Source organism: Emydura macquarii, unplaced genomic scaffold (genome assembly GCF_026122565.2).
Source record: "Emydura macquarii macquarii isolate MOO-44397 ecotype Brisbane River unplaced genomic scaffold, CSIRO-AGI_Emac_v2 contig_3240, whole genome shotgun sequence".
Lineage (NCBI taxonomy): Eukaryota > Metazoa > Chordata > Testudines > Chelidae > Emydura > Emydura macquarii.
This window is the reverse complement of record NW_027133377.1, coordinates 939,992-952,732: the sequence shown is the minus strand read 5'-3', so window position 1 is coordinate 952,732 and position 12,741 is coordinate 939,992. Positions and strand designations below refer to the sequence as shown.

At 38.6% G+C, this 12,741-nt stretch overlaps 1 protein-coding gene across 11 annotated transcripts in view; it reads left to right on the top strand.

Annotated features, from left to right (window-relative positions):
• Window positions 1-11,970, top strand: part of PPFIBP2 (PPFIA binding protein 2) — a 197,166-nt gene extending 185,196 nt beyond the window's left edge. For 10 of the 11 annotated variants that reach the window (XM_067532155.1, XM_067532156.1, XM_067532151.1 and 7 more), the window contains 4 exons: window positions 1,074-1,262; window positions 3,045-3,224; window positions 5,235-5,300; window positions 6,072-11,970. In XM_067532155.1, the coding sequence (XP_067388256.1) occupies window positions 1,074-1,262; window positions 3,045-3,224; window positions 5,235-5,300; window positions 6,072-6,143 (507 nt within the window). In that variant the 3' untranslated portion in view covers window positions 6,144-11,970. The remainder of the gene's footprint in view (window positions 1-1,073; window positions 1,263-3,044; window positions 3,225-5,234; window positions 5,301-6,071) is intronic. The other variant, XM_067532157.1, reaches the window with a different exon arrangement.
• Window positions 11,971-12,741: the final 771 nt, after the last annotated feature.

The following is a 12,741-nucleotide window of genomic DNA, read 5'->3' as shown; positions in this document are numbered from 1 at the left end:
TGACTGGCGTCGTCCTCATCTTTAGAGCCTCTCCCATCTGTAAACTAACCCAAGTGTGAGGAAAAGGCTAGAGGGAAAACACTGCTCACCGTTGCTCTCAAAATAGCCACACACAATAACCCCTGAAAAGAAGAAAATAGGTGGCAGCAACAGAACTGCCATTCACATTGCCACAGAGCAAGGCATGGCTAGCACGTGCGGTGCCAAGACTTTTATCCACCTGTATGAGCTGCAGAGAGGAGCCCAGATGCCCAGAACTGTGGGAGGCATTGGGCTGTAGAAAAGAAATTATATAGTGGAAATTACTTTCTAATAACTTCTAAGTATCACCAGAGTTGTTCAAAGAAATAAAATGAACTTGAAACAAGAGCCTGTCACAGATAAAGAATTGCCCTGAGTCGCTGAGCTGTGGCAGCTTTGCCAACTATCAGGAATTGCTTAGACTTGGGAGATAAAAGATTACAAACAACTCAGGTTTGTTTAAAAACCCATTTAAAACTGTGTTTTAAAACCCACAGCAGCAAATCTCAGAGCCTGGGCCTACAGATTTAGTGCTACGGTGCTAAAAACAGCAGTGTAGCTCAGGCTTGTAAACCTAACCCACTCCCCAGGCCCTGGAGCCCAAGCTCCAGCCTCAGCCTGAACATCTACACCTCTGCTGCGGGTTTTAAAACAGTGCAGATATACCCTTAAGTAAAATAAGGACAGGGAGTGCAGAGGTTTGCCTTTAACAATGTTTCAGGGCTTTTTTGTTTGTTTTTGCTTTCTTTGCGACATAAAATTACCACAGTATTTCCTAACCTCTCTATTTTTAATATAGGGAATATCTAAAGAACGTTGCAAATACTGAGGTAACATTGTTTAGTTAAAGGCAATTGGAAAGTATTTCAGGTGACACCTGTGACTTCCATTAATCACTTGAGGGCGAGAGAAGCTTTTATTTATTTGTCTGATAGTGTCTATGACAGAAAACAATTATTAGGAACATACAGATAATTTTAAACAGCATTATAGAATGATTGTGGTTGAAGTACAGGTTTGACTACATAAAACATAATTTGTATTTTTAATAGATTCTGGAACCTCGCTTTAATGGTGACACACTGGCAATGCTTTTAAACATTCCACCTCAAAAGACCCTGCTGAGACGCCACCTAACCACTAACTTTAATGTGTTAATTGGGCCAGAATCACAACAAGAAAAAAGAGAAATAATGGAATCTACAGCTTACACACCTCTGACCACCACTGCTAAAGTTCGGGTATGTTACTCTGTGAATTCTTGCATCTCTGTGCAGTTGTTTGCTTTTTTAATACAATAAGCGCCCAACCCTGGGAAGTGGGGGAGAGCAGCTCCCAGTAAAGTTACGTTTTAGTTATTCTTAATTTTAGTATTCTTAATACCCGGAAACTCAGCACAAGTCCATCATAATATACTAAAGAAATAAAATGTGCAATGTCATAACCTTTTCTTCAAAGGAAACTCTATCCAAAGCATTGTTCATTTTTAGCATTAACTGTTCCCAATTTAACAAAGAGTTAACCAAGTTCCAGAAAAATGTGATTCTGAACTGAATAACCTTGAAAATTAAAAATCCTCTTCTGAGCTCCTGCAGTCCATGTGATGTCAAGTATACAAATGTTATCTTTTATATCGAACAGATGTGTTAAATGTGAGCTCTTCTCAATGCCTAATAGTGTCAGGATTTGCAGAACATATGCATGCATCTGCTCTTAGTGTAGCCCACTATAGGGAGGGCTGTTTATAAAACTGATCTTTCAAACACTTACGCATGAGTGACTTTACTCATGTCAATAGTCTGTGGATTTCAATGGGACCACTCACAGACAGCTAAATGCTTGGTACCTATCTCCCCAATTCAGGAAAGCACTTAAGCACATGCTTAAGACCATCATTGTTCAGAAAAGTACTGAATGAAGTCCACATCTTCAGTGGCCTTGATTCAACAAAGTACTGAAGCACCTGCGTAACTTTAGGCACAAGTTGTCCCACTGAAGTCAGTAGAACGACACAGGTGCTTAAACTTATGCAACTAGCACAACTGACTTCATTGGGACTATTCGTGTGCTTAAAGTTAAGCATTTGCTTAAGTACCTTTCAGAATTGAAGCCTATTTTTCTAGCTGGAAAGAGAGTGAATAAAGTTTAAAAATTGCACACTGTAACTGAGTATTTAAATCTCAACCAGCTGGTAGAATTGCCCTCATTGCATCTTGAATTCTTTATTAACACAGTTGCCAAATGAAAATATCATGATATATCAATCTGAGCTATGGTAAGATCCTACCTAATCACATCAATGATGAGGGAGACCTTTTTGTGAATTAGCAAGTAAACAGACAAGTAGTTTTTTTTGTTTAAAATCATATCACAAAACACACTTGTTCATTTACTTTGATAAGTTTAATTTTAGTTGTAACAATTCCTCATTATCGTAGTAAATGTATGGTAGTATAGCCAGCAACAATAATCAGGCATTAACAATATCAGAACAGTGTTCTGCTAGTGTATCATTAGTAAGAAATATACCAGGGATGAGTAAAGCTGTGTTTTTCTGTGTTTATAGACTTAAGTCAGGATTTGTGCATTATTGCAGGGCTCGACAAACCCAGTCACCATGGCGCCTAGAAATTTAAGTCTGGCACCTCGTATTTTTCAGGGGGGAGTGGCCGCCGTGCTCCAGCCAGGGCGCCACTGCGCCCATGTGGCAGGGCTGGGAGGGGGGAGCGTTGTGGCTGCCACGCTCCAGCCAGAGCGCCCTGCCGCTGGGCCCACGTTGTGGGAGAGGGGTGGGGGGGAAGGGGTGGAGCCGGGAGGAGACAGCAGCTGCTGCGCTCTGGCCAGAGCACCCTGACGCTGAGCCCACGTTGTCTGGCTCCTTAATTTTTGGGCTGGCTCCTAGCTCCAAAACAAATTTGTCGAGCCCTGCATTATTGGCATCCACCAAATATAACTTCAAGGTAGATTTTACATGTTAGACAAATTGTTTCTCTTGTGTAAAACTTTATATTTCATTATTTTAGCCAAAGAAACTTGGATTTTCACATTTTGGAAACCTAAGAAAAAAGAAATTTGATGAATCTACAGATTACATTTGTCCTATGGACACAAATCCAGGAGCAACTAATGGTACTCAGAAGAGCTATGGTGGATACAAAGGACTTAGTCCACTCACTGATAGGGAATTGGACAAACTGGATCAGGTGGGACACATAGACTGATATCATTCTCATCTCTCATCCTCTATATGCATTCCAAAGCTTGCAAATAACCTTTTGTTACCATATAACAAAATCTTTGCTACATCTGCATGAACTCATTGAGAACGTATGAGCTATGGACACTTTTGAAGAGTTTTATACTGAGAATGTCAGGTGAAATATACTTTTATCTTTGTAAGTGTAAACCCTTCCATCTTCAAGCCCTTTTTCAGGTATATAAAACCTTTACACTATAAAAGTTAATGTATTTGGATTGTTAAATTTGGGGGTTTAGTAAAAACACCAAATATTTTTGAACGTTTAATTTTCATAATCTAGGAGTACTGCACAAAGAAATTTTATCTTTATAAGTGGTTTTTAATGTAATAAAATCTTATTCAGATTAATTTGTACAGAGGTATCAATTTATATTTTGTTCTCATAAAAGTACAACTGGATTGTATATTTTAAGACATGCTACTTGAAGAGTGCAGCATTTGCACCATGTAAAGTATTACATACTGTATGAAATAATATATATAACACAATGGATCACTCATGAACATTACCAGTTAGACAATAAAGAAATACTTTGAATAATTCCATTTTGTTATACATGTAGCAATCACTTTCTCTGTAATGGACTTTAGTTTACACATCACACACACACAAACAGTATGTATCCATAAAAATTCTATCCAGCCTCCTTCCTGCCAAAGTCTGTGTAAAGTAATGCAAACCCTGAAAAACGGAGCTGTTGGGGCTCGTGAGAGCTTTGGTAGAGCACAAGAGCCAGACCTGGGGAAGATCCTCTGCTAATGTAAATTATCACAGCTCCAGTGACTTCAGTAGAGCTATGTCAATTTACACTAGCTGAGACTCTGTCCCAGGGAGGAGAACTATTTAATCTGGCTTCTAAGTGAGAAACCAGATAAGAGAATGATCACACAATTAGGACAACTCATTTTTCATTTGCATGGTTTACTGTCCCAACACATCATTTGTGCTCATCTGTAAATTAACTCATTACCTAACTACTGTCTTTTTTGCTGTAAGTTTGCACTTTGTTATTTAGAGGACCCAGTTAACAAAACTGTTTTAGCATGCATTTCACATATAGTGGCTCCTGTGTTAGTTTTTACAAAGTAAAATATTAGTGTTAATCTTATTTGTGTTAAGAAAATATGAGAGGACCAAATCCCAACAGGGTTGAACACTGTCAGTATCTGTAGTGAATGTACCTGTATTTTGATGCTTAACATGTTTACCGAAAGGAAGTGTCCAGTTACAAGGTTAATGCAGCATCCACACATTTTAACTTTAATATTCCACCATGCCTGACCCCATTTTAAATTACTAAATACAACTGTGCAACTGTTGCAAAAATATTTTGAATAATTTAAAAAAAGGTAATGAAATTCTAACTTCCAGCTGAACAAATGACCTGGAAGTGAACAGAGTACAGACACACATTTGTACAGTAAATAATTAGCACTATTAGTACTCAACTCACTTTACATTTCAGGTCACCTGACATGCTCAAAAGATTAATATCCCTCTTTAGAATTAATAAGAGAGCATGCTGAGTACCTTGTATTGCCTGTCTAGTAGGAATGCATCATGTGTTGTTGAATGCTTTTGTCTTTTGGGAAATATTATTGTAGCACATAGAGAGCAAACTGATATATTCTTAACTTAGTTAATGGGTGTAATATTCATACTAAAGGATTAAGGAATGCCTTTTCTCCTTATCAGAAATTGATCTTCCTATCATAACTGCATTTTTACTGTATTATACAGTAATAGTATTTTTTTCTTTTGATGTGTGAGGTGTTATGTACAATATGTATATTTGTTTCTGTATAACTTTGAAATGTGCCTAAGGAGTAGTAATTCATTATGTTGAGATTTCATTTTTCTCAAAGACAGAATCCCCTCTGAAAGATGCATGTAGAGTCTGGATAAAATTGTAGTTGCTGATTGATTTGATCTAGTTACTGAATGATTTTACAGATGGAACATTCAGAAGGAACAGTAATGCAAATAGGGGTTCTCTCTCAAGGCATAAGCAACCTCACGGTATGTACCAATTTACACTTGCTGTAAAGTCCCAAACTTATTGTGCTAGAATACCGTGAAAGTTAATCATTACTGGCAGTTCTCTAGAGTAAGTGTCTCAGTGTTCCTGTTACAGACTTCTTATTTACAGCCTGCTTACATTTCCATAATTTAAAAATCTTTATTTATTTTTAAATAAGTTGTCAGTCCTTTATTCATAGTGTATGGCCTAAGTTGAACTTAAGTGGTGCATAGCCTCCACTGATTCTCCACACCCTCTGAACAGGGGTGACTGTCGCCCACTGTAAATTAGTGCCTACATCTGATAAAAACAAATTGAAAATAAGTAACTCCAACATTTTGCAAGCAATTACTGCCCCTGCTCCCTCAGATAGAGTTCACTTCACCAAAGCAGTCTGGATTTGATTCTGTATCCAATACATGGGACCACATAGTGTATAAAATTAACTGCTGCATTGGTGCTGCTGATTTTAGTAGATAAACTCATTCACTGGAAAGCAAAATGGAGGGCCATGTAATATGAACTTTTTTATCCATTATGTCACCCAAATGCGAGACGTATTGTTGCTGATCATCCCACTCATCCCGCTACGTTATAGTATAATCAGGTGACTTGTAATTCCTTAAATATTTATAATATTATGATAGAGCTACATCAAATAAGTGGTAAATTCCTGCTGTCATTAATCAGATCTAATTATAGTTGGATTGCTATACACATCTAACTGAACATATTTCTGATTGGTATACATACTGTTTATTTACTTTCAGAATTTGCTAAGTCAAGATGAAATGCTGAATGACAGCAGATTTTTAACACCCACCTTTGAAGACTGGAGATGATGAACAAGACCAAGAACACTGTTATACCTCACACGTATCCAGAGAACTAGCTGATGAAAGCTGGGTGCTATATGCAGAAAATATCTTAGGCTTTTCTGCCAACGAGAAGTGTAAAATGTATGTGTTATTCATGCAGAAACACCTTACAGGTAAAAAAAAAAAAAAACCCACTCTGTTAGGTATTTTTAAATGGAGATTAAGAAGAGTTATGCAAAATTAGTTATCATCTAAAGATGGGAAAATTGGAAAATGATTAAGACTAGGTAAAAGATATCTTTACAGATTTACGGTGACTTATTTTATACAGTGGATTTATGCACTGTTACCTGCCAATTATCTGTTTTATAATTTTGTACTTTTATAAGTAACTTGCAAAGTAGAATATGCCTCTGTCACAGAATAAGGGTCTTCCTGATACTAAATTAAAGAGGTGAGGATGTTACTTTGACAATTCCAATTATACTATATGGTTCATGGTGCAACAGATATCATTTTGGGATCTGACAGACGGTGGTGCAGATAGCTGTTTGTTGAACCATTGCTGAAAAGCTGCAGTCTGATTTAGAGATCGGACGGGCTTCAGGATTTTGAGACTACCATAAAGGGGAAGTCCTCCCCTGCTTCTGCATTTCTCTTTGCCTTACCCTGACTATACCATTGGGCTGAAGAGGAAAGACAGATCACTTTTCACCCCTCTTGAAGACCTAGCAGATGAGTATGTTCCTAGATAGGCCCCCCTCTACTCTCTCTGCCTAAGGCATCCCTGGAAGGACAATGAAAAATTTGCTCTCAGCAGGAAATCCCACAATTCAATCTTCAGTTTGAGACTGCAAAGGAAATTGAGGGACCCAAAAGTTGGCTTCTCTTAGAGAATGACTCTTTCTTACATGATTTCAAACAAGCAGTATGTGTATGTGTGTTCAAGGAACAGGCAGAAAAATTCATCTAACTTAAAATGCATATTTAAAATACCAGATTGGTATATACCACCCTCTCTACAGATACCTCAAGGTGAGTGCAATAGAACTTTTAGCCCAATACATTGTTTGCCTTATGACTGATGAAAGTTCCTTGTACTATTGTAACATTTCAGTAAGCTCTGCTGCATACAGCCTTCTCTTATAAATACCAGACTGCCCAATCCACAAGCGTGCATACAAATGAATTGTCACTGAATTTTCAGTCAAAATGAGTATATAGATAGAGGATCTGCAAGCAAAGTTAACAGCTGGTGTGAAACTCAGCATGGACGGTTGGAAAACCAGGAGGAAGTGATAGACTCTCAAGCCTTTACCATAAGACTTCTTGCTCCCTGAATTGCATTCAGCATACTGTAAGCAATGTCAATGTATATGGACTCTGCATAATGGCATGACTGAGATGTGGTTAGAAACACCTTGTAATGTTTGCATGAGAAACTTGTTTGTTTTGTAAACAGTAGCTGTGGTTATATTTCCCCTTTAACTGTTCTCTCTTCATTCCAGTCTTCTATATATGCTTATACAGAGCACTACCCTAATGTCACAGTAACAACCAACAACTATTGCCAGTGTGACATGCAAAGGGTCACTAGTTAGGAAATGTTTGTTAGTGCTGCACAGCTGCTGCTATGAGCTGGTGTTAGTATAGCTTATAGTGTATTATAATGGCCAATCAGCTCTGCAGCTCCACAGACTTTAGTGGCATCATGCTAGTGTAGCTGAAAGGGGAACTTGACCCAGATGGTTCAAGATGTGATGCAATTAATCCAGAAGTGTTCTACTGCAAAGAAAATTAAAGATATTAAATGATGAAATATAGCAAGAGACTAATGTGACTCTCCCTTGTATATATGTCTAAGGAAAGGCAAATGATGAATGTTTATCATCTCAGATTCTTAAACTGCTAGAATCCAATAGGACATAAAGGTAGTGGTGCAGTTCTTTTCTGGAGATCTGATTGATTATCAGGCAGATATAGAATCACAAATGTAGGACTGGAAGGAAACTTGATAGGTTATCTAATCCACAACCTCCCTAGGTGATTTGTTCCAGTGCTTAACTACTCTGGCAGTTAGGAAGTTTCTCCTAACATCTAACCTGAATCTCCCTTGCTGCAATTTAAGACCATTACTTCTTGTCCTGTCCTCTGTGGTTAAGGACCGTTTAACAACCTTTCAGGTATTTGAAGACTTATGTCCCTCATCAGTCTTCTCTTCTCCCAGTCTTTCACTCTTTCCTCTTAGGTCATGTTTCCTAGACTTTAAATCACTTTTGTTGCTCTCCTCTGGACTTTCTCCAATTCGTCCGTATCTTTCCTGGAGTATGGTGCCCAGAACGGGACACAATACTCCAGTTGAGGCCTTATCAGTGCTGAGTAGATTAGAAGGAATTATTTTTCTTGTCTTGCTTATGACACTCCAGTTAATACATCCCACAATGATGTTTGCTTTTTTTGCAACAATATTCCATTGTTGACTCTCATTTAGTTTCTGATCCACTATAATCCCCAGATCCTTTTCTGAAGTACTCCTTCCTAGGCAATCATTTCCCATTTTGTATTTCTACAACTGATTATTCCTTCCTAAAAGTAGTACTTTGCATTTGTCCTTATTGAATTTTACCCTATTTCAGGCCATTTCTCCAGTTTGTCAAAATCATTCTGAATTCTCTTCCTGTCCTCCAAACTGCTTGTATCCAAATCATTTATGAAGACACTGAATAGAACCAGACCCAGGACAGATACCTGCAGGAACCCACTCGAGATGCCCTTCTAGCTCAATTGATAACTAAGCTCTGAGTACAGTTTTCTAGCCAGTTTTGCACCAATCTGATAATAAGTTTGTCAGGGCTATATTTTTTGTTTGTTATGGGAAGGTCATGTGAGACAGTACCAAAAGCCTGACTAAAGTTTGACATCTATTGCTTCCCCCAATCCACAAGGCTTGTTACCCTATCTTAAACGGTGATGAGGGCTCATCAACGGTAGTTTGATTTAGTACATTTGACCACATTTCAAAACAACCATGGGAGTTACACAGTGATTAAATTAGCTAATGAGTTGTAACTCCTCTGTTACTAGCTCAAGCATCAGAAACACTTAAGTTTCGCCCACCATCTGACGGGCCAGAGTCTGAACTTAAAGTACCACTCACCTCACACTAGAGTTTTTTTTTGTGTATGCAGGAGTTGAACTGGGGGTAACACTTGAATTATAACTTGAGCTAACTGTGCTGTGAAGAAAGAGTCTGCATTATAGCTGAAACTTTTGAGTTTGTAACCTGACAGCAGTAGTATAAGGAGAAATTATCCTGGGAAAGGATAGCGGGTGAAGAGAGAAAGAGTTTGGACCATGGTGCCCTCAGTTGTGAGCACACAATTTCCATTGTCCTCATGTATCTATCTGAGAACAGGCCTTGGCCCTTTGTGTTATCACAGATGATGCATAGCCACAAGTTCTGTATTTATACTGTGCAAACCTCCCAGTTTATAAAATGAATCATTTTTCTGATTGAAAATGTTAAATTCTATAACAGTTCATTTCTTTATAATACTTTTCAGCTCCATAAAACGGTCAGGGAGAAAAACAGAGCCTCAAATCCTGGCCCTGCCTGCCCTCATGACATGGCCCAGCTAGGCTCTGCAACTTAGGAGGGAGGCCTAATCATCTTCTGACCCTTAGCCCAGCTGCTTCAAGATCCAAGTGGTATACTGCTCATGCTTGTGCATTCTCTCTCTGGGGGCTGAGCTGCTACCTCACCCTTCCTCTATATTTCCTATCGAGTTCACTCCTCTGTCTCCCACTGAATTTTTCTCTGTCCAACTCCCCAACACCTTGCTGGATTACCCCGGGTTCTTTCTCTTCCCCCTGCAACCACTGTTGCACTCACTCCCTGTGGCGCAGCTGGGCAAGGGTGTCTTCCACACTGCTGCCTCAGGTAAGACAACAGTCTCTAGTTGCAGTGGGGAAGAAAAGCTACATACACAAAGGATATGTCTACACTGTAGCTGGAAGGTGTCATGTCCAGCTGGGATCAGGGTAGTGCCCTAAAAACAGAAGTGTGGCTAGCCATCCAGGTACTTACCAAAAATGAGATGATATGCAGAACAGCTAGCCTCACCCACCCTTTGTGTTATTACAGATACACTTCCTGATCAGCACTACTGAGCTGGTCATTACACCTACCAGCTCCAGTGCAGACACACCCAAATGGTGAGGGCTGTCCAGGGAGATGAAGGCAACTGGCAGTTCTTGCTTTCTGCACGTAAAAGCTAGATATTAGGCAGCATTACTTGGAAGGTGGCCATGCAGGTTCCATGACTACTTGAGGTTTCGCTTCAGCTGTACACTGATGGGGCTGTATGGTCCTCAACATGGATCACCACAAGAGTGGAGACTGGGGGGGGAGAAAAAGTCTGATGCCCCTACAGTCACTACCAAGGTATGAGTGGGATATTTTGCACACAGGGCAATTCCAAAAACAAAACTTGACTGGGTTGTGAAATAAATGGTATTTTTTATTTTGGAATATGTTTAATTCAAGCCTATTTTATACTGTCTGAGGGTGGGTTACTTACTGCTTAGAACTCATCACTTTTGGTTGCAGTGAGGTTTCATTTTATGTGCTATGATGCTAGACCACGTTTGGAAATATTTCTCAATGGAAGACATGCCTCTTCCAAAAGAGCTTAAAGTGTGAGGCTGTTTTCACTTAAGTACTATTCAGGCTGAGTCAGAGTTAGCCCTTACTCATAGGACTATTTCAAGAGTAAGGTATTACTCACTGTGGGTACAGATGGCCCAATCTAACCCTTAATGCACAAACTTCAAAGTGTGATCTAAGTGGGAAAGTGAGACTTGAACGATGGTCATAGAACTGATTTCTCATAAAGACTTGTCAATTTCTACAATTAAGATTTATAGGTGAACTTGTTAAAAGCTAATTTTTTGCATTCCATTTTGCAAAATGAGTTTTACTGTATGGAGACAGCAGAATTGTTTGATATAAAAGTTGGGATTTTCAAAAGTCCCATTCACATAACAGGGATCAGAGTTAGGTTTCTAATTAACACTTTTGAGAATTCTCCGTTGTCTGTATGAACACACAGTTATCACTTTAGTGTACTCGATGCACCTTAGATGAACCTAATGAAATTAGTTTTAAATTTGTATGAATGTTGCACCCTAAGATGTTAGGCCATACTGGATTTTTAAAATTAATATTTTACAGTTCGTGTGTGTTGTTTTGTAGACTTTAGTATTCAAATATAAGTTAACAGAATACTTGAGTTTCTTATTTGATATACAAAATAAAAGTGAAAAGTTCAGGGAAATACAAATACCGACCTTTGGGCATTCATACTGTAATGAATAAATTCTGTACATTTGTCTATTCCATCTTGACTCTGTAAAGTACGTTTTAAATAGGCATTGGCGGCTGGTCTTTTGGGAAGTTTATTCATTTACCCCCATCTGCTCTTTAACAGTTTATATGAGAGTACTTTGTCTTGAAGTACATTTAGGCCTTAGGAGATTTCTATACAATGCCCAGAGTACTGAATAGGCATCTTATATAAAATACATGTGCACACAGACAGGAAATGGGGCTAGAGTACTGATGAAGTCAGCAGACCTGGGTTCTATTCTTATTTCTGTCAGTGACTTGATGTATGCTTGGGCAATTCCATTAACCTGCAAGGGTTTGTTTCTCTAGCTATTAAATGAGCAGACTCACTTTTATAAAGCATTGTGAAGTCTGTGCATGAAAAAATGCTCTAAGTGCCATACCTATAATAAATGTAAAATCATGTCTAGGCATATTTTTTGCATTTCATAAAGCTTATAACCTTCACCCTTAAAATGAATGATAATCCTTTAAAAGGGGTTATAATGCTAAATGATAATACTTAGAAATGACTTAACATTTTTAAATTACTGTACCACAATCAGTAATTATGCAGTGTTTAAGAAGAAATAAGTGTTTTTTCTAAGAATATACAGATGTAGAATGAACAAAAGGGGAAAATGAATAGACAGGTTCAAAGGGACTTAACAGAAGACACACAAAGTTTCTCTTTGCAAGTAAATATCCTCCAAGACAAAATTCTAGCCTCAGGAAAGTCTATTGAAGTTTTGCTATGGACTTCAGTGGGTCCAGAATTTCACCTCTGCTGTTCAGCTCGCAGCCTGAGATTGAAGGAAACCACAGTGCAGGCTGGTGAATAATGTACCAGCTGAAGCTAGCTATGTGTTTACTACTTCCCTGGTAAGAACTGCACTGCCTAGAAAACAGCAAAGATGTGAGGCCCAGGTTGCCTAGAGTGCATAACAAAACACACATTATCGAAAAAAATTTGGTAAAAACATAAGCAAAGAAAATTTTACATCTGAGTATTTACAACTCTGAGCCATAGCTGTGTTTTGCAAGGGAGGGAATGAAAGAAAGGATGGGACTGAAAAATTCATGGTGATAGAGTAAATTAACATTGTATTTTGCAACATAAGGGAACACAAGCTCCACAGCAGAGAGCCCTGCTTATGACTCTCCAAAATACACTGGCATTAAAGGACTCAGTCCACAGTGGCATTGGGATTATCAAAACTTTTAAAATGGCTGGCC